This window comes from Beta vulgaris, chromosome 6 (genome assembly GCF_026745355.1).
Source record: "Beta vulgaris subsp. vulgaris cultivar EL10 chromosome 6, EL10.2, whole genome shotgun sequence".
NCBI lineage: Eukaryota > Viridiplantae > Streptophyta > Magnoliopsida > Caryophyllales > Amaranthaceae > Beta > Beta vulgaris.
In genome coordinates, this window is record NC_079207.1 from 10,352,214 (window position 1) to 10,374,059 (window position 21,846).

At 35.9% G+C, this 21,846-nt stretch overlaps 3 protein-coding genes and 1 non-coding gene across 5 annotated transcripts; all 4 read left to right on the forward strand.

Moving 5' to 3' along the window:
• Window positions 1-494: 494 nt before the first annotated feature.
• On the forward strand, window positions 495-6,800 carry LOC104895656 (linamarin synthase 2). The gene is made up of 2 exons (XM_010682223.4): window positions 495-1,117; window positions 5,771-6,800. The coding sequence occupies exons 1-2, from the start codon at window positions 592-594 to the stop codon at window positions 6,712-6,714; spliced, it is 1,470 nt and encodes a 489-aa protein (XP_010680525.1). The 5' UTR covers window positions 495-591; the 3' UTR covers window positions 6,715-6,800.
• A 969-nt stretch (window positions 6,801-7,769) lies between these two features.
• TRNAM-CAU (transfer RNA methionine (anticodon CAU)) lies at window positions 7,770-7,854 on the forward strand. The gene is given in 2 exon segments: window positions 7,770-7,807; window positions 7,819-7,854. It is a non-coding gene; the product is annotated as a tRNA-Met (tRNA).
• A 2,308-nt stretch (window positions 7,855-10,162) lies between these two features.
• On the forward strand, window positions 10,163-15,062 carry LOC104895657 (probable pectin methyltransferase QUA2). Of its 2 annotated transcripts, none has more exons than XM_010682225.3 (9): window positions 10,163-10,365; window positions 10,932-11,668; window positions 11,770-11,902; window positions 12,685-12,925; window positions 13,039-13,264; window positions 13,380-13,555; window positions 13,648-13,951; window positions 14,172-14,310; window positions 14,434-15,062. In XM_010682225.3, the coding sequence occupies exons 2-9, from the start codon at window positions 11,004-11,006 to the stop codon at window positions 14,587-14,589; spliced, it is 2,040 nt and encodes a 679-aa protein (XP_010680527.1). In that variant the 5' UTR covers window positions 10,163-10,365; window positions 10,932-11,003; the 3' UTR covers window positions 14,590-15,062. The 2 variants fall into 2 exon arrangements, with proteins under 2 accessions (XP_010680527.1, XP_010680526.1); XM_010682224.3 differs by having other exon boundaries at window positions 10,164-10,365; window positions 10,993-11,668.
• Window positions 15,063-16,610: 1,548 nt separating this feature from the next.
• LOC104895658 (molybdate transporter 1) lies at window positions 16,611-18,387 on the forward strand. The gene has a single exon (XM_010682226.4). It carries the CDS (start codon window positions 16,703-16,705, stop codon window positions 18,113-18,115), a length of 1,413 nt encoding a protein of 470 aa, XP_010680528.2. The 5' UTR covers window positions 16,611-16,702; the 3' UTR covers window positions 18,116-18,387.
• Window positions 18,388-21,846: the final 3,459 nt, after the last annotated feature.

A 21,846-nucleotide genomic window follows, 5' to 3' on the forward strand; every position in this document is an offset into this window, starting at 1 on the left:
TGTTCCCTTTGATCGGGTTTTATCCCAATGGATTTTTCCTGATAAGATTTTAAATGAGTTAGTTAATTTTAAGCATATAAGGATACATAGTAGTTGTATTTTTTTTCCTAACTGTATGGTTTTTCCTAACAAGGTTCTTAATGAGACAACGTCTATTTTATATTATCGGTAGACATTCAAGGAGTATTGCGATAACAATGAAGTAACAGTGAAAATAATAGTAAAGTCCACCGAATTGGACTTTCACCCTACAATTACAAACAAATTTAGCATTGCGGATGGTCTGACGTATCCATTGACTATTGAGGACCATGATAATAATAATAATTAAGCATAATAAAAGTCTTATTTTTTATGTGAGGACCACAAATGTGAAATGTCCATAGCTTTTGCCATTATTCATACATCGGAATATCGGATATATTAATTACATGACTTTAATATATGTCAATTATAACTGCTACTGCTTTAATACTACATACAGTCAGCAAGTATATATAATATCTAAAGAAATTCAGCAATACTTAGCCTAAAATCACACTAGCTAGATCAAAACTTTCTTCTCTTCTAACTTCCAACTTACTGAAAAACATGGATAAATCAATTAGTAGTAAAAACAAAGCTAAAAAACCCCATGTAGTTTGTGTAACATTACCTGCACAAGGCCATGTATTTCCCATGATGCAGTTAGCTAAGCTGCTTCATTCTAGAGGCTTTTACATCACTTTCGTCAACAGCGAATTCAATCACAACCGTCTGATTAGATCAAAGGGTTCATCAGATTGGGTAAACTCTTTTCCTGATTTCAAGTTTGAAAGTATTCCCGATGGATTACCACCGTCTGATCGTGATGCTACCCAAGATCCTCCTTCTCTTTGTTACGCTCTCCGTGAGAATTGTTTGCCTGCTTCGCGTGAGTTGTTGGCGAGGATGGGGTCGGCCAATGGTGTCCCTCCGATTAGTTTTGTCATTGCTGATGCACTGATGAGTGGTGCGATTAGAGCTGCTGAGGAAATTGGTGTACCTGGTTTCCAATTGTGGACTGCCTCTGCTTGTGGATTTATGGGTTATCTTCAGTACCCTGAGCTCCTTAGAAGAGGAATTATTCCTTTCAAAGGTTCGTTCTTTTTTTGCTTTTGTCAAATTTTATGAACTTTCACTATGGTCTTGTTCTATTCAATTTACTTTTTGATTAATTGAACTTATCCGAACTTACTTAACTTTATTAGTACTCTTATTAGACCTTGTTTAGTTGGCTTTGTAAGAGATTAAGCACGGTTCAAGCCCAATATTAAGAGGAGAACATGTCACATTTTTTAATATATTGATTAGTTTAATTTATTTAAGGTCCAGGTTAATTTATTTCATGACCAGTTTAATTTATTTATTCTTGACATTTTTTAATCCATTTAGTGAATAGTTTAATGCATTCAATGACTATTTTAATCTGTTTGGTAAAACTACTGAGTTATTTTTTTGAAATTATCTGTTATAGTTCAATAATCAAGAAAAAAAAGGAAGGAGAAGAGAAAATGACTAAGATAGTGTTGGGTTAGAGTGAAATAGAATGGGCTTGTTAGAAAAGTTTAGTCTTGGGTTCGTTTAATTTTATGTTAAAATTAGACCGTCTATTCTAATAATTGGTGGACATTGTTTTGTGAAAGTATCGGACTTTATTTTTGCTGAATGAACTTATTAGACCTTATTAATCTTTATCTATACTTATATGAATTTATAACTTATTTTATCGGCTAAAGACTAAAAAATAAGGTCAATAAATCAAAACCAATGTATAACAAAAAAAAATGTAGTGTTGAATATGGAGTTCACTCATGGTACACCTGGGTGTACCATGAGCATGGTACACCCAGGGGCATTTTCGTAATTAATCAAAACTTCAGTGGCATTTTCGTAATTTCCGAGGCTTATCATCATCTTCCTCATCAGCAACATATTAAGTTAAATTTTCCAACAATAGAGATAAAATTACCGTCGAAAAAGTTGTCGATGAAACTGGAGGAGACGCTCAACGGTCAATTCCGACGCCATTTTTGACAAAGACTTATCAATTTGTTGAAGATCCTTCCATTGATGACGTCATTTCATGGAATGATGTCGGATCTTCCTTCATCTTTTGGGATCCTACTGTATTTGCTCGCTCATTTTGACGAGGAGAAAAGCATTTGCTTTGCGAAATTCAACGCCGGCGAAGCAGATTTCCACCGGAGATTCGATCTTCTTTCTCGCTGGAATCACAAAATCAAAACTTAGAAATTGAAACTTCAATTCCCAGATATGAGTACTTTGCATTTTGCTCATTTGTTTTGTTTGTTGTTGTTTTATTTGCTCGTTTTTTTCAATTTATTTTTGCTGGTTGTTCGGAGTGAAGACTTATGAAGTGGAGGAGAGAGAATCAACCACCATTGTTGAGGTGTTTGTTAAGCGCGATTATAATTGTTGTGGGAGGAGAAGAGATAAAGTAGTTTGTTCATGGTGGGGTGGTGTAGAGCAGTGCTCATTTACATAATTTGTGCTCATTCAAGTTTGCTCATTTCTTAAATGAGTAGAAATGTTTGCTCATTTTCTCATTTTGCTCATTTTGCTCATTTGCTCAATTGCTCGTTTGCTCATTTGCTCATTTTGCTCACTTTGCTCATTTGGAGAAAATAGTCTTGGGTGTACCATAAGCATGGTACACCCAGGTGTACTATAAATATTCTCTTGAATATGTTCTAATGTGTAACAAAGTATTAACATTTTACCCGTCAAAAAAATTTTCTAATTCAACTTAATAATTAAAAATATGAATGGTGAAAAAAGCTTCTTGTGAATCTTTTAGGAAAACATATAGGAAATCTTTTTGGTAAGTTCTATAACAAGAGTGAAAAGAAGCATTGGGATTTGGGTGCTCCATTAATGTAAATTACCGTAATTAATGCTCTAGCATAGTCTGGATAGGTGGCGACTGGTAATATGAATATACTCCCCCCGTCTCATAATATAGTGCTTATATTCCTTTTTTGGTGTCCCAAAATGTTGTGTCTATTTTCTTTTTTGTCAATTTATTTGGACTAAATTATCTATAATTTCTACACAAACTTTCCAAAATACCCCAACCTTTCTCTCAAAACATGTGACCCCATTTATTGCTTTACACCATTCCCAGAAACATTTATTGTTTTTTGATTTTATTTGAAGGAAAAAGAAAATAATAACTAGTTTCAATACAAAAGTATCAAAAAAGCATTTTATTAAATTTTTTTTTTGGAAATCCTACCACTCATTCCACTTTCCTTAATTCCCGTGAAAAATGAGAAGTAAGCACTATATTATGGGACGGAGAGAGTAGTATGTTGTGCAATCATAAATTATCCTAAATTTAGAAAGAGAATATTACGTGTATATTGTTTATCATTCGTAAATGTTAATATTATATGCAAAACTTCTTATGGTGTCACAATTGTATGCTAAGATCCTGTTTGGCACCAGCGTTTGAGGTAGCAATTAGCAGTTTGACAAGATTAAAAAGCTACTTAAGAAAATTATGAGGGTTGTAGCAACAGGTAGTAGTTGGAGTAGATTATGAGTAGCAGTTGTGGAACTTACTACAAGTAACGTTTGAGATTTATAGGTAGCGGTCTAGCAAATAAACACTATATAATAACATAATTATTAACCAACATTTTTTATTTCTTTTTACTTTTACGGTTTATTAATTGTTTGATTTTATGGCAATTCAATGTTTATTTTTACAATAACAGAGATGTAATTTTAATATTTATGTTAAAGATAAGATATTTTACAAATATTTCAATAAAAGTGAAAGTATTGGGTCAGACCGTCTAACCATAAGTTATGGACAGACGAGCCCAACCCAATACTAAAATTCCTCCCTCCTCCTCCTCCTCTCTTCCCGTGGTATTCTCCCCACCTCGAGACGGGCGGCACTTACCTGCTCCTCTCCCCATCGTCTTCTCCAACACCACCCTTCATCTTAATCACGACTCAAAGATCTCCAAACATCAAATTATCGCATTAATCACTATGCCTGAAATTCGACTTCCTAATTCAATGGCAGCATTGTGGAACAGATTTCTCACGCCAGTCCTCTCAAAGATCACATCCTAAAGTTAGCATAGCAATATTGAGACTCTTTAACATAAAAAATCCACCACTAGTCTGTCCAAAACAAACGGGGAGCAATAATCCTCCACGCCGAACAGAGAAATGAATCACAGTTTCAACTCCAACTCAGTGGCAGTGTTGATTTTTTGTTTTTTTATTTTAGTTAGTTGTTAAATGAAAGAATAAGAAAACTAACTGAAACGATAATATAAGTAACTGAAAACTAGTTGGTTTCATTTAGAACTTATTTTATTTCATTTACTTAAGTTTTGTTTTCAGTTGGTTTTATTTTTCTTTCAAGTAGCCGAATTTTTCTTTTCAGTTAGTTGAAGTATTCTTTCAGTTGGTTGGTTTATTCTTTCAGTTGGTTGGTTTATTCTTTCAATTGGTTACCTTATTCTTTCAGTTAGTTATTTTATTCTTTCAGTTGGTTCTTTTATTCGTTCAGTTGGTTCTTTTATTCGTTCAGTTGGTTCTGTTATTCGTTCAGTTGGTTCCTTTATTCCATTGTGTCAGACCAACTGAACGAAAATTGAAACCAACTGAAAAAAAATTGAAACCAACTGAACAAAAATTGAAACCAACTGAACAAAAATTGAAACCAACTGAACAAAAATTGAAACCAACTGAAATATTTTTGAAACCAACTGGAAAAAAATTGAAACCAACTGAAAGTCGTCCGACCAAATATTATGGTCGGACGGTCTGACACAATATCATCTCTTAATAAAATTAGTAAAATTCTAGGTCAAATGTTTGACTTAGCTAATCTTAGCTTAACTTAAGTCGCAATTGACATTGCGATCGAGCCGGGCTAAGCCTCTGTTTAGAAATTAAAGATAAACATTCAGGCCATATTTCTCCATGTAATATATCAAGAAGAAACATTTTGGTCAATTCATTTAATGTGGATCTCACACCAATTCGTCTTGTGTTTTTGGTTGAGAACAGGTTCTTCCTTGTTTTTCAAAATATAAGAGCTCAATTGCAATCTTTGTATACGATAGGGGGATAAACTCAGGAGAAAAAATCCAACCAACTATTCATATGAGAAACAATATTAAGGGTAACACTTGGCCTGAGTTGAATAAACAAAGCAAAAAACTGATTTCAAGAAGCAAATAAATAAATGATGGGGACACGATTTTCTAGACAAATTCCGAAAAAATGTGGAACTAAAAATGAAAATAGGAACTACTCCCTCCGTCCTCTATTAGTTTACCCCTTTCTTTTGCACACAGTTTTAGGAGAAATAATGTTGTGGGTCATAGAAAGAAAGAGAAACTATTATTTTATATTAAAGTTGAATGTATGTGTGATGAAAAGTTTGTGGTCCCATTCTTAAAATAGCAAAAAAAGAAAAGGGTAAACTAATAAGGGACACCCATAAAACAAAGACGGGTAAACTAATAGAGGACGGAGGGAGTATATTTTAGGACACCTAAAATGAAAATATAAACTATATTTTGGATGGAAGGAGTATACAATAACTAGGGAATGTGGAAAATCCTAGTTACAACACGTTCCAAATGCATGGTCCTACAAACCTATCTACCCAATGGGTTTACCAAGCATTCTCCGCAATTTGATGGTGGAACAGAAACTAATGTAGCATTTACAATTCTTATATTTTGGTTGTTTGTAGACGAGAACTATAAGCACGATGGAACCCTTGACAAGCCAGTGGAGTGGATACCAGGAATGAAGAACATGCGACTCCGAGACCTTCCTTCTCTTATGAGAACTACAAATCCTGATGATATCCTTTTCACATTTCAAAACGATGAAGTACAAAGTTGTCTCAAAGCATCCGCTATAATAATCAACACCTTCGATTCTCTCGAACAAGAAGTTTTAGAGGCCATTAATGAATCCATCTCCCCACAAATCTACACCATTGGCCCACTCCATCTACTAGAGAAGAAACACGTCCCAAGTAGCCCATTGAAGTCGTTTCGAACTAGTTTGTGGAGAGATGATATCTCTTGCCTCGAATGGCTGGCACAAAGAGAGAACAAATCAGTAGTGTACGTGAATTATGGTAGCATAACTGTAATGTCTAGGGAAAACCTCATAGAATTTGCATGGGGATTAGCCAATAGTAAGCACCACTTTTTGTGGGTTCTACGCGCTGATGCGGTGATCGCCGACGAATCAGGGTCATTGCCTCAGGAGTTTGTTGATGAGACACGAGATAGAGGGTTGGTGGTCACTTGGTCACCGCAAGAAGAAGTGTTATTGCACCCTGCAATTGGTGTTTTTTTGACGCATTGTGGGTGGAACTCGATACTTGAAGGTGTATGTGCGAGTGGTTTGCCTGTCATATGTTGGCCGTTTTTGTTCGAGCAACAGACTAATTGTCGGTATGCGTGTATGGATGATGAGTGGGGTATTGGGTTAGAGGTGAATCCAGAAGTTGAGAGAAAAGAGATTGAAATTTTGGTTAAAGAAATGATGAATGGAAAGAAAGGGGAGAAGTTGAGGAAAAGAGCATTGGGTTGGCAAGAGAAAGCGGATGAGGCTACTAATGTTGGAGGTTCATCTTTTGAAAATTTTGAGAAGTTTCTCAAAAGAGTCTCTTCTTACTGATGCAGTGATTGAGTAGTGAAAATAATGTTGTTGAAATTACAAACATTATATATATTTATGCAACTCTATTTTATGGTTGTTATTTAGATTTGTTAGTCTTTGTTTGGACTACTTTATAATCCATATGCTTATGCCCGAAATATGTACAAAATTTATACTTCCTCTATTTCGAAATATGAGATATTTTAGTCATAATCTCTTTGTTTCAAGTTATAAAATCATTCAGCGACATAAAAACAACACTAAACATCATTTTTGTCCCTTAAAAAACCACCCTTTTTGTAATAATATAATGACACTATTAGTTAGCTATGCGTAGAAATGATCAATATCCATTACCATTTATCTATAGTAATATTTTAAAAGTTGTTCCCTAAAAAGTATATGTTGCCATGTGCAACCCTCTATTCACTAGAAACATGCCATGTCATATACTTCCTCCATTTCTTTTTACTTGTAACGGTTTGACTTTTACACTATTCACCAACTTAGTTTATGTTTGGTGATTTATAGTTAAGGAAAAACATATTCATGTGGGATCTTGTTAGATTCGTCTGAATGTATATTTCCGAATATATACTTTTTATAATTTTATTTATCGGTAATTAAACTTATTGATGGTTGAAATTATGTATTGGCAAGCATGAAAGTCAAACTGTTGCAAGTAAAAAAAAGAAACCGAGGAAGTACTTAACAACATCTTTACCAAAAAAAAATAAACTTAGCAACTACAAAAATTTGTAAAGTAAAAGACTTACCATCTCAACCAACTAGATATGCTATTTACTCCACATAAATATGTATATACTAGCTTGGAACATAAAAATATATAACAAATTAATCTGAAATAAATATAAGCTCAAAACTTTGAAGTATTATTCAAAGTGAAAACTCAAGCATCACCCGAATTACACAATAGTTATAACTTTAAACAGAGGGAATAATTCTGTTAAATTGAGATTACTCATACTGTTACTAGATCTGCTTTGTCTAATTTCAGAGGAAGTAAATTGTAGACAAAGTCACCATAACGTAATACAACTTTATTAATCATTGGGGTGGTGGCGCAGTTGGCTAGCGCGTAGGTCTCATAGCTTCTGAGTAATCCTGAGGTCGAGAGTTCGAGCCTCTCTCACCCCATTTTTTTTAACGCTATAAAGTATCAGTTCTGAATGAAGAATATAGTTCTGGAGTTTTGCATGTGACCAATGCATGGGCATTATTGCAATTTGCAGAGCATGTGAAACTCCTAAGTCCCAGCATGAGAAGAATGAGATAAGGTATAGCCGTATGGGGTTGAAAACCTAGATCTACTTTCCTATTGTAGTAATAGATAATAAATAGAAGATGAGTGTTGTGAATCTTCTGTTTAACTGGCCCTGCCTAGTAATTTCTTTTTTTAATATTATTGAGTTGTCCAAAAAAAGTATTTTGAAAAAGGCATTATATAAAATATGACATCTTATTAAGACTGCAAAACAGCTAAAATATTCACACTAAAAGGCGTTTTTTTCTAATCTCTTAATCCCTTCACTATATAGTTATATTTAATTTCTGTCAATGTCGTTTTTTAAGTTTATAAAGATTTTAATCTATGTATTATATTTTTTGATATTGGTAAATTTCGTTTTAAGGCATGACACCTTATATTTTAACGATGTTGGATGTAGTTTATTATAGATTTATAGTGAGATTGTTTCCACCTTTTCAAGTCAGCAAAGTGCAATCATAGTAAGTAATCTATCTCTCATAAATCCAGTCCAAAATAAGCTTATTGGCTTGAATCACAAGTCACCTTTTTTTTTAATGTTTGTATTTACATTCAAGTCAATTTTCAATACAGATAATCGAAGGCGTCAAAACGATGACTTTAATATCGAAAATAATAAGTTATACAAAGTTGAGGTGTCAAAAACAAACCCGACCCATGGTTCACCCGCATCCGATCCACATCCAACTTGTTCCTATCCGTACCCAACTTGTTCCGATCCGCACCCGACTTGTTCCGATCCGACATAGTTAGGTTTCTCAACCGATCTATTCCTATATGTAATCAACCCAACCCAGTTCTACCCAAGCATATTAGAACATAGCTCAATTTGTTATTGACCCAAACTTAATCTGAACCCAATCCAATATGTTATCGACCCAAACTTAATCCGAACCCAGCTAGATTCGAATACCAAGATCCGAACCTAATTCGCAGCTGACCTTAAGTCAACCCGAACCGTGTAGATCCGAGAAAATTCATTTAGACCCAACCCATTATAACCCAACCCATGGCAATCCATCCCATTACCGAATCGACATTAAGTCAAATATGATTTACTCATAACTTTAGTTCATGTTCTTATGAATACTTACATATAAGATATTAAAAAATTGTTATTAATAAAATCACTTGACATATTTGATAATATGATTACAGTTAACATTGGTCAAGTTTATTATATTGTTTAATGTATTTCTCGCGTTGTGGCGCACACAAATATGTGTGTGCCAACCCAAACTTCAATCGATATCGATAATGACTAGAAACGAACGACAAACATATAATGGACCATTCCAACTCCATCCAAATTCGATTTGAGCTGAACCAAGTCCATCCGAACACGACCTGAGTCGACATAAGTCCATATGAATCCAATTTGATTCGCACAAACCTGTTTAGACCCCGGCTTATGTCAACCCAAAATCGATTTAAGCCGAGTCGAAAATGGTTCGAACCATACCCAACCTGAACCCGAGTATAAGTTTGTCGGGCTTGATCCGACCTAAGTGGCTTCGACCCAACCCACTCTATTCCAGAAAAGATTTAATCTAGTACGATCTTACCCAAACACATCTACCCCAACTCAGACCACCTAAAACCCACCCGATAACCCAGATTGATCACCCTACTCTGGGAGTAGGATAGATATTGACCTTTACTTTTCTCAGTTCACCCCCTATTTCCATAAAAATCTTACTTGTGACTTGTGAGTCACATACTCACATTAAGGCACCGTTTGGTAGGGTGTAAAATATTTTCAGTGTAAAATGATTTTCATGGAAAACAATTTACAATGGAAAACACAATTCCAAAATTAGTTTTCCGTTGTTTGGTTCGATGTAAAAAAATGATGAAATGAAAGGAAAATGAAAGGGAAAGTAAGGAGGTAGTGAGAGGAGTGTACAAGAGAGAGAAGGAAAATAGTTTTCCCTTCATTTTGAAAAGAAAATGGTTTTCCATCCTTGGGAGAGTAATTTTACCCCAAGGGAAAATGGTTTTACATTCTTTTGCCAACCAAACAATATAAAACTGAAAATAGAGGAAAACAGTTTTCCGGGAAAACGTTTTAGTTTTTACGCCCTACCAAACGGAGCCTAACACATACGAGAAACGAGACCTTAAAAAAATAGTACTCCATACATCAAAAGTCCAAGATGGCTTGCTGTCACCAAATTCGGTTTCTACTTCACAACTCACAAGTCAAAATCACACTTCTCTCCCAGTAACTTTAAAGTCTTTAACTGCCGACTAACAATTAACAAAGCGATCTGAGATGAGTTCAATCAAAAAGCAGCAAATGAAAAACTTATTATAGCGCCATCACTGCTCCTTACTTCACAGTCTCTCACCTCTGTAACGTCTTTTTGAAAAATAAAAAGGTTAGTTCTTTCTTCTTCTTCATTGTTTTCAATTTTCAACCTAAGATCTTGTTATTATGATATGTCTACTCAAACAAACTCCTCAAATCTCGTATATTTTTATGACTTTACATTTTTTTTAGACAAGCCAGTTTTTCTCTTGCGTACATCTTAAACTTACTTTTTGCCAGCTTTACTTTTGCTCAAATTAATTTTGATTTGATCTGATCAATTTCTTCTTAGCTTTGATTTGATCTAGCTCATACACATTCTGATATTGTCTTTTGTTATTCACTTTCATGAATTTTTCATGTTGGAATCTATATCTACTTATCTACATGATGCTGTGTTTAGGTGATTTTTTTTCTTCTTATGGTAATATCTATAATATTAGCTTCAATTAGCTGAATTTTAAAGTTAGACTAACAAATTGCCACATTCTACTAGTTCAAGGCTATTCATAATTTTTTCACATTTGATGCTAACTGTGACTAGTAAGTTGTTAGCTTTTCAGACAATTTAGGGTTTATAAGCAGACTTTTTACGATTTAGGGGTGAATTACAGGAGATTTTGCCTTATTTTACAGATTTTGGGAAGATAAACAACCTTGTTAAAGTGATTAATTATATAGTTTCACTTTGTATCAGACAATTGAAGAATGGTAGGACCACACAATCGAGCCGGATCCAGTGGACGGTTAAGAGAGATTGACCTTGTTGGTAGTGATCCAGAGAATGGAATTAAAGGAAAGAGAGACAAAGAAAAGGGTGAATCGTGTTCTGAGAACATTTCTGACTATTTGCGTAATGCTGTTGATGATCATTGTCTTGGAACAGACAGAGTTAATGGTGGGAGTGGCAAAATGCACCATAATTTGTTTAGTTTAGTTATTAAGATAGTAATGGCTACAGCAGCATTCTTTGTGCTTCTTACATCTCTTAAAAGGATGGTCTCTAACTCGAGAAAACCTGTAAGTAGTAGTAGTTTTGCTGGTGGGTACTGGTGGCTATCGCTCCAAGAACAGCTCATTTCTGACTTTACAGATATTCAAGAGCTTTCTCTTGGTTCCTCAAGGCTCAGAGAAGTTGAATTTTGCTCCCAGGAATATGAAAATTATGTTCCTTGCTTTAACATTTCTGAAAATCTTGGGGGGTCCAACTTGGACCGTCAGTGTGAGAGGAGTTCGAGGGTGAATTGTGTGGTTCTTCCACCCAGGAATTACAAGTTCCCACTTAGGTGGCCTGCTGGTAGGGATGTGATTTGGTCTGCTAATGTGAAGATTTCTGCTCAAGAGGTTTTGACTTCAGGAACCGTGACAAAGAGGTTAGTGTGTAGGGGAGCGGTTCTTTGTACTTTTTCGGGTTAATATAGCCTAGAGCATTTTTTCGAGTGAAGCATATTTATTCTTAGAACTTGTATTGCAGATTGATGATGTTGGAAGAAGACCAGATATCATTCCGCTCAGACTCTCTCATGTTTGATGGGGTCGAAGACTACTCACATCAAATTGCAGACATGATTGGTCTCAGAAGTGTGTCTGACTTCAATAAGGCTGGAGTAAGTACCAACCTCAGTTCCCCAAAACATAGAAGCTATCTGCATTTTTCCTAGCCTTATAATGTAGACTGTAAAACTTTCTCTCAGAAAACTCCCTCCGTCTTTTCTTAGTTGCTACATTTACTTTAGCACACAGATGAAGGAAACATGTGGTGACCATTGAAAAATAGAGCAATAAAGCATAAAATAGTTGTCTTTTTGTGTGATGAAGACAAAAATAAGGGCACAAAGGTAAATAATATGTGAGTACCGCATACTAAAAGTAGAAATATTTGGCAAATGTAGCAACTGAAAAGAGACATGTCTAAATGGTAAAATGTAGCAACTAAAAGAATACGGAGGGAGTACTATTTAGGCACTTTAAGGAAATTGCATCCGCAACGACTTTATGACCTGAAAGTTGTGATTGGTTGTCTTATGACGATTCAGCTTATAAACTTCGAGTCTATCTTATAGCTGGATTTTTATACTAAACAATTTCTGATGTGTTGGAGAGGATGTACATCTCAAAATCGTAGCTAAAAGTGATTACATCTCGAATGCACCTAGCAACATCATATTTTGACTCAGATGTTCTTAGTTAACGGGGCTTAATTGGATCCTTTTTATGAGCGTATGAAAATGATGGTTGGAACTTCATACTTATACCATCTGTCTAGCTTTCTCCATGTGGCTGAGAAGGAATTCTGGCCTCTTTCTGAACCTTTTGCTTTAGGTCCAACGTGAACAAATTCCTGGCCTTTTGCTCAACTTTTTTCTGTTGCTCTTATATTTGGTCTCAGGTAAGATCTGTTTTGGATATTGGATGCGGCTATGGTAGTTTTGGAGCCCATCTCTTCTCACGGAATTTGCTGACATTGTGTATTGCAAATTATGAACCATCTGGTAGTCAAGTTCAATTGACACTTGAAAGAGGTCTTCCTGCAATGATTGCTTCCTTCAGTTCAAAGCGGCTGCCTTTTTCATCTCTTTCCTTCGACATGTTGCATTGTGCTAGATGTGGTATTGACTGGGATCAAAAAGGTATATGATAATCTCCATCCCCCAGGTCTCCACCCACCCATCCAGTAAGAATTTATTAAAAAAAGTAATTAGAAAGGCAGAAGAATGAGCACCTAATATGCCATGTTATGCAGATGGGATTTTCCTTGTTGAAGCTGACAGACTACTGAAGCCAGGAGGGTATTTTGTCTGGACTTCACCAGTTGCCAGTGTACATGGATCACCTGAAAACAATGAAAACCAAAAGATATGGCAGTTTGTCCAGCATTTTGCAGAAAGTCTATGCTGGGATATGATGTCGCAGCAGGATGATACAGTTATCTGGAGAAAGACCACTCTCAGGAACTGTCATGCTTCTCAGTTAGTTCTCTGGCCCTTAATGCTCTTATTTCACCCTTCATTTGCAGAAAGTACATAGATGATGAAGCATGATTTCAGCTTAACTTTCTATGCTTTTGTCTGATGTGTGATCCAGGAAACATAGCTCAAACCCTCCTCTTTGTAAAAAAGGCTATGATGTTGAATCTCCTTACTATCAACCTCTGCATTTATGCATAGGTGGAACTCATAGCGAACGATGGATTCCTATTGAACAGCGTACTGCTTGGCCCTCTAGAGCAAATCTTAATTCTAGTGAACTTAAGCTATACGGTACGTTTCATTCTCTTCCTTTCAACTCTATAATCCTTAGGTCAATGCTGTGTTGTTTTTATCAATGTGCATTACTCTGTTTCTGATAATAGGTGTCCCTGCTGAATTTTTTTCTGCGGATTCCTTGAAGTGGAAGTCAGCAGTTCAGGAATATTGGTCTCTGTTGTCACCCCAAATATTCTCTGATCATCCAAAGAGACCTGGTGATGAGGATCCTTCCCCACCTTTCAACATGCTTAGGAATGTATTGGATATGAATGCGCAGTTTGGTGGGTTCAATCATGCCTTGCTGGAAGCAGAGAAAAACCTGTGGGTTATGAATGTGGTTCCTACAACTGCACCTAACACACTCCCCTTAATTCTTGACAGAGGCTTTATAGGCACATCACAAAATTGGTAGGTTTTAACTTCTCTTAGGATGAAACTTACTATAGATTTTTTGTAGCCGCTACAAAACATCTTCTTACCCTGCTGAAACCATAGGCATAAATATAACATTTGTTTGTTGAGCGTACCTTTTTAAGACTAATGCACATACTGATCTGTCAACGCACTATGCATGATTGATCTCATGTTTTTAATTGTTGATTCTGAGCCTATAAGTATTCATTTTTAGGTGTGAAGCTTTTCCATCATATCCAAGAACTTATGATATGATCCATGCTGATGGACTGCTGTCACTTGAGACTCTTCAGCATCAGAAGTGCACAATGCTCGATCTCTTCTTAGACATAGATAGACTTCTTCGTCCCGAGGTATGTAGACTGTACTGACAAATTTTAATTCAGGATGATGATTTTTTCTCTTGCTATATTTTATGACAGAAATGTTCTGGCACTGCCCATTGCCCACTGATATTTAAAATTGACCCTTTTTAGGGTTGGATTATATTCCGCGACACACCTTCAATGATTGAGTTAGCTAGAACACTTGCAACAAGATTAAGATGGGATGTTCGGATTGTTGATGTTGAAGCAAACATTGATGAGAGAGTACTCATATGTCGTAAGCCCTTTCCAGGGGACAAAAATTAAGCATATAATGTTCAGATTGTTGATGTTGAAGCAAATATTGATGAGAGGGTACTCATATGTCATAAGCCCTTTCCACGAGACAAAGTTGAAGCATATGATGTTGTTCTGGTTTTGCAGCCTGATAAAATCTTGATTACGATGCCATGCTTGCCAAGGGCGATATGAAAAAGACCAAAGAGAAGATGGTGGTCCTTCTGTTAGATTCCTAACCACTGTATAGAGATTCTAAAGTTGCATTCTTTTTGGGAATTAGTCAAATAGGAGATGGAGATCCTTTTCCCGAAGTTCTAGGGAAATGGCTGATTGATTGATAATCGATAATTGATTACATTACAGCGTTGAAGCGAGGGGAGAATTTAAACATTTTCTTGACATATAGCCAAGATAGATACTGTTAAATAAAAATGCACTACATACGTTGTATAATGTGTTATTCCAAAGCATTACAGAAATAGAATGAGCATTCTTTAGTTTCTCTTTTGGCCACAATGAGCATTGTTTTAATTCCTACTTCATTTCTATGTCGGCAGTTTTCTTCACAGTTCTGTGCTCTGTCATGTTTATCAGTTCTTGATGGCATATCCTTTTGTTGCTATACTACAGATTTTCAATTCTTATGATGATATTATCTTTGCATGACATTAAGAAGATGAGAGCACAGTAATTTAGCACGACCATGATGGCCGCTCCGCGCATCGATCCTTCTCTTATTTATCTCAGAACAATGTAATCCGCCGGTACATGCCGAACTGTTAGGATTTAAATGTAGAACTTGATAGGTTCAAATTCTAGACCTATTATTGTTTGACAAGAATTCACAATATGTTTTCTTTATTCAGAAGTAGGTGCTAAATGCTAACCTCGGCAAATATCAAAGCATCAAGAGTTAGTTGTGAACTTTTGGTCAATAATCATCTCGAGTACTTACAAGCTAACATACATATAAAACTTAAACTTGGTGGCAGACGAAGCCGTATGTGACATGCATGTGGGCCGTGGCGGCGCTTGGTTTGCATCTGCTTTCACACACTACCCTAACCCAGGTCTATCTTCACGTGGCTGAGACAATTGCATTGTTGATCGGTGAGCATGGGATGTCTAGATTTTTAAGGCTATATCAAAGTGATTCCTTTAATTTTATCGGGTGTGTTTTAGTCAGCATAAAAAATAACATGGCACGTGCAAAATCCTGCAATGTGGAAAACTTGTTATTTGGTTTTCGACATGAACACACAAATTACCTATCTATTTCTCATACTCAACCAAACGACCACTCATTCTTTGTCACACATCTCTGTCTTATGCCATAGCTTACTGGAAAGCATCTTATCTACTTGACTACTATTAATTTAGTTAGTCTCTATCAGAGAATATGACATGAGCACCCTAACGCAAGGGAGTAAAAAGAAAGAGTTGACATTGCCTTTTGATTTCGAAGCCAAATCCGCGCACTTCAAGCAGTCGAGAAGAGAGATTCGTGAAAAAGACACACTCCCTATTCCCTCATAATTAGTATACTGTATATGGCAGTATGCAACTAGTACAGACTACAGAGTATTGTACAATAATAGTAGTATATTTTTCACATATCATATTCCCATAAAAAAAACTACCAATAAAGTCTCCATCAACTTGAGAATCACTTTCCCCACAAGATTAGGACTCTCAACCAATGGCTCTCATTTGTTAGTGACCCCTCATCTTTCTAAAAGACAAATTAGATTACATTCTTTATGTATCTTGTATTCTTGTTGTGTCAAAAAAAAGCAGGTTCTTTTCGACGTAAAACAACTGAATTGAATTGGATTGAACTAAATTGAACAGAACTGAAATGATTAGTGATATGTGAGTAAAAGTATTGTCCAGGACTGACTGAACTGAACTGAATTGAATCGAACCAAACTGAAAATAAGCTTGGGGATAACAGGCCCGAAGAGGCATAATGACGATAATGTAGATAGAATGTGATCCGTCTTGAATAACCCTATATAAAATGTATCTAATTAAAGTGTAGTTATCAATATTCCCAAATAAATAGCATCTAAACAGGTGACTTACTTAGTATTACTGATATTTCCCAAAAAAAATACTCTTTGATTTTCTCTCAATCCAAATGGAACCTCAAACTCCCCAAGAATTTTCACAAAACTTGAACCAAGAAGTCCTCGAAAATCCCACTCCAAACCCAATTCACCAAAGATTTCCCTACAATTTCTGGGATACCCTAAAACAAAACTTTAGTTTCAGGTCAAAATGGGGGGAATTAAATGGTGCACTGGGAGATTTAGGCACATATATCCCAATAGTCTTAGCACTAACATTAGCAAGAAATCTTGATTTGGGCACCACTCTAATCTTCACTGGGATATACAACATAATCACTGGAGCAATCTACGGCGTACCGATGCCAGTCCAACCTATGAAATCAATCGCAGCTGTTGCAATTGCTAACCCAGATTTTGGAATCCCAGAGATTATGGCAGCTGGTATCTGTACTGCTGGGATATTGTTTGTTTTGGGTGTTACTCAATTAATGCAACTTGTTTATTTGTTGATTCCTTTATCTGTTGTTAGAGGTATTCAGCTTTCACAAGGTTTAGCATTTGCAATGGCTGCTGTAAAATACATAACAAAAGAGCAAGATTTTGCTAAGTCAAAGAGTTTAGGAGAAAGACCTTGGTTAGGTTTTGATGGTTTATTGTTGGTTATTGTGTGTGCTTCTTTGATCATTCTTGTTAATGGAGCTGGAGAAGAGAGAGAAAATGATGGATGTGATTTGGAATCCAACAATAGTGGTTTGAGAAGATTAAAGGGTTTTAGGAGGGTTTTATATTCTTTACCAAGTGCTGTTATTATCTTCTTTTTAGGGATAATTTTGGCAATTGTTAGTGGACCTAAAGAAGTGTTTAAGGGTTTTAAATTTGGACCCTCTCCTATACACTTTATAAACATTCCTAAGGAGTCATGGAAGCAAGGGTTTATCAAGGGTACAATTCCACAATTGCCCTTGTCGGTATTAAATTCGGTTATTGCCGTTTGTAAGCTGTCGTCGGACCTTTTTCCGGGGAAGGATTTCTCGGCGACTTCGCTTTCTGTGACAGTAGGGATGATGAACTTAATTGGGTGTTGGTTTGGTGCTGTACCAACTTGTCATGGAGCTGGAGGTCTAGCTGGGCAATATAAGTTTGGAGGGAGGAGTGGGTGTTGTGTGGCAATTTTAGGGTTGGGAAAATTGGTAATTGGCATTGTATTAGGGAGTTCAATTGTGAAAATATTAGATCAATTTCCTGTTGGAGTTTTAGGGGTGTTATTACTATTTGCTGGCCTAGAGCTTGCTATGGCTTGTAGGGATATGAACTCAAAAGGTGATTCTTTTGTGATGCTTTTAGTCACAGCTGTATCTCTTGTAGGAAAAGGTGCATCACTTGGATTTTTATGTGGGATTATAGCTCATTTTCTTCTTAAGTTGAGGATTTTGGATAGGCCACAATCTTTTCCTAGATTATGGATGGAAAGTAACTCATAATTAAAGATCAAATTATTGGTGAAGATTCAATGATCCATGGAAACTGTTGTTGGTTTAGTGAAGTTTTCTTTTTCTACTTGGACGATATTGCTAGAGCGAATTAGGGACATTAGTTACAAGCTAACAATTTGTTACTTTCTTATCTCTTGTCTTTTGGTTGCTTTCAAGTTTACCTATTTTAGTAGCTTGGTGTATGGCTACTGAAGCATTTGTAAAATACCTTATCATGGACTCTATCATATAATATGTGAAAATTACTCTTTGTTTCACAATATTGCAACACTTTAACTTTTACGTTTGTCAATGCACATCTTTGACCTTCAATATGGTTAATTATCAATTAGTAAAAATAAGAATAAAATTTTGGTATATGGAATTTGAACATTGAGACTAATCCAGCAATATTTTACTCGATAATATTTTATTTTATAAGTAATAATAGAAAAGTATTGTCACAGTTAATAGATAACTGGTGCAAAGGTCAAATAGTTATAAGTATTGTGAAACGGATACGGTATATATAAAGCCATGGCACCCAGGGTAAATGTGTATAAGGTTGTTTCACACAGGAAATCTAGTATATGATATGAATTGGTGACGATGTTTTTTTTTATCTATCTGAGGTATGAAGGCAATACAAAGTACAAAGAAGGGTAGGGGAAGATTCGAACCTATGACCTATTATTCACATTACATCAATCTTAAATAGTAGGCCAAGACATCCTTGGTTAGAGTTGGTGACGATGTTGATATTTGATGATGTCATTACTATAATGTTGTGCAGCTTGTTCTTATGCTGCTCCTGAAGACCCGCTGAATGTTGGTTTCAGTTTAAAATAGGAGTAGTTCATTTAGGGTCTACTCATTGTGGATCTATATTGGGGCTTTAAAGAGTAATCTATAGATAAACATCAAGCCTCGGCGATTTCGGAGGCGATGCCTCCAACACTTAAGTCAATATCCAAAACCAATGTATTTTATCGCACACAATTCGAGGATTGACACCCAACTCTTTCCATACTTGACTCAGATAATGGTGCTTGTCTATCCCTTCATCCCTTGCCTTGATCCAGAGTTAATTTGGAAATGCTTTAAAAGTTGGCTGATTGTTTGTAAACGTGAAAGACAAAATTGACCAACTTATAAGTTATAACAAATTAATAAGGGATGTTATCTCATGACATATATAGCTCTTTTTCTCAAAACAAACCCCCACATTATCACCCCTATCATGAATAAACCTAAATTTGTAATTTGTCATTAAAAATGATGGAATTACAAACGGCATTAACTTGGTTTGACTTTGATGGTTTGGCGTTATTTAAGAAGATGGTTGATGGTTATTCAAAAGTATGTTTTCATTAGTTTTGATGCACAATTTCAAGGGTTTTATTACTGGCAGCAGACCACTAATAGGCATCAAACCACCTTCTTCGCATTTGATGTCATCAACCACCTTCTTGACACCAAAGCCATCCAAAGTTAAACCAAATTAACATTGTTGGTAACTTGTCATGTTTAATGACAAATTACAAATTTAGGGTTATTGGTGATAGATGTGACAATGTGAGGGTTAGTTGGGAAAAAGGACTATATGCCCGGACTATCTGAGATAATACGATCCATTTTTCAGCATTGACCAAACATTTTTCAACATTGACTCGTTAAAACCAAACATGCAGAGTGCCCGTGTACTAATCTCTTATTTTCAACCGTGTTTTTCTTCATTGTTCAACATTGACTAAGTATTTTTCGAAAATTGAAACAAGTTACATCATTAAAACGAAATGAACCAGACAAAGAGAGCATCAAAAACTTCTATTTCAGTGACTCAAACTAATTACAGCATCAAAAAGTTGAAACAATTTACAACACCAAAGCTAACTACAATTTCACAAACTAGTAGACGGTTGGAAGCGACGAACGTGGAATAGCGGCGAAGGCGGCGAAGAGCGATCCGCGGTACAGAGCAGGAACGCGCCGCGAAGGCGGCTGAAACATGGGCGGATCTACAGGGGGTACAGTGGGTACAGCTGTACCCCCATTTCCAAAAAAAAAAAAGAAAAGTTGAAGGAAATAAAAGCAAAAAGAAAAAAAAAATTACACTGCCCAAGGTTGAAGACTGACAGACGCTCCTCAGTATCACGCGTCCCTTTCTTTCTCTCTCCTCTGGTCAGTATAACGTTTTTCTCTCCCTCTCCCTCATACCTTTTCTTTTCTCTCTCTTTCTTTCTTTTTCGCCTCTGCCGGACCGTTTGTTCCTTTTTGTCGCCACTTTGCCGGAGCTCGGAGGCCAGAACGCAGCATGCCTACGCGGGTCGCCACTTTGTCGAAGCCCGGAGGCCATAACGACAGTCGCGGGTCGCCACACTCGCTAGAGGAAGGCAGAAGGCCATAACTCAGGTCACCACTTTCTTTTTTTTATTTTTTTATTTCTGCTAATTTATAAATTATAGATTTTTCATCTTGATGTGAATTGATATTTTTGAATTGGAATAAGAAATTATAAAAATGTAATTTAAATGTTGTGCAATTGTGAAATATGGAACTGATATTACTTGAATTGAAATTAAAGATTATTTGAATTGAAATTAGATATTAGAAGTTGTAAAATTGAAATAGAGATTGCGAATGGAGATTAGTTGAATTTGGAATTAGATGTTGTGAAATATAATTTGAAACAAGGAACTTTGGAAGTACTAGATTTGAATCAAGGAACTTTGGAATTAATATCGTGGGGTGCACTTGTAATTTTTTTTTATTTGAAACTTATGTATTTTTGTCGTTTTCAGTTAGTTGTAATTCGAATCATTAATTGATATTGGCATTGTATTTTGATTTGAATTTTTAGTCGTAAATCAACTCAAGTATTGTATTTTGTTTTATTTGATTTTTTCTCATCCGTACCCCCATCCCGTAATTCCTGGATACGCCACTGGGCTGAAAGCGACTGAAAGCAACGAAGGTTGAGATCTGACGACTTCGCGTGGCTGAGATAGTGAGATATGACGACTTCGCGTGGCTGAGATATAAAACCTTCGTATCGGACGACGATGGTTGAGATCTTCACGAAAGAGTGATGATGGATGCGGTTTTGACGATTATGGCTGCGGTTTTGACGAGAGGAAGAGGGCTGAAGGTGGCGAAGAGAGGAGAGTTGGAGGTTAGGAGGAAGAGAGAGAGAGAGAGAGAGGAGAGTGCGAGGTTAGGAGGAAGATAGAGAGAGATAGAGGGGGGAGGGTGAGGGCATAAAACGGTTGATAGGAGATAAAAGGCTAAGAGGAGAACCCTAATTGGGCGTGCGTGTATCCTTTTATAAATTAAAAGAGTTTATTACTGCGGTTTTTTTAGGAACCGCAACAATAGTGTAATAGCCTATTTTTAAGAGCGTTTATTTAAAAGCTAAATATAATTATTAAGTTAATTATTTTTTCGATTATTATTATTTTATTTAAATTAAAAAAAAATTATTATTTGTTGTATTGCAGTATATTTGTTATATAAATACTATAAAGTCATTGTTATTAAATATATTTTTGGGTTTTAAATATCCAAAATGAGTTGATTGGTATTGTTGTAGCCTAAAAAACAACGGTTATAAGTAAGGACACGTGGCTCCATGAAAACCCTACACGTGGCACTTTGCTGCTACAGTAAAGTACATGGCCCTGAAAGGTGCATGGCCAAAAAGTACACCTTTCTGAATAAAGAGAGTTGTACTAGCCCTCCTT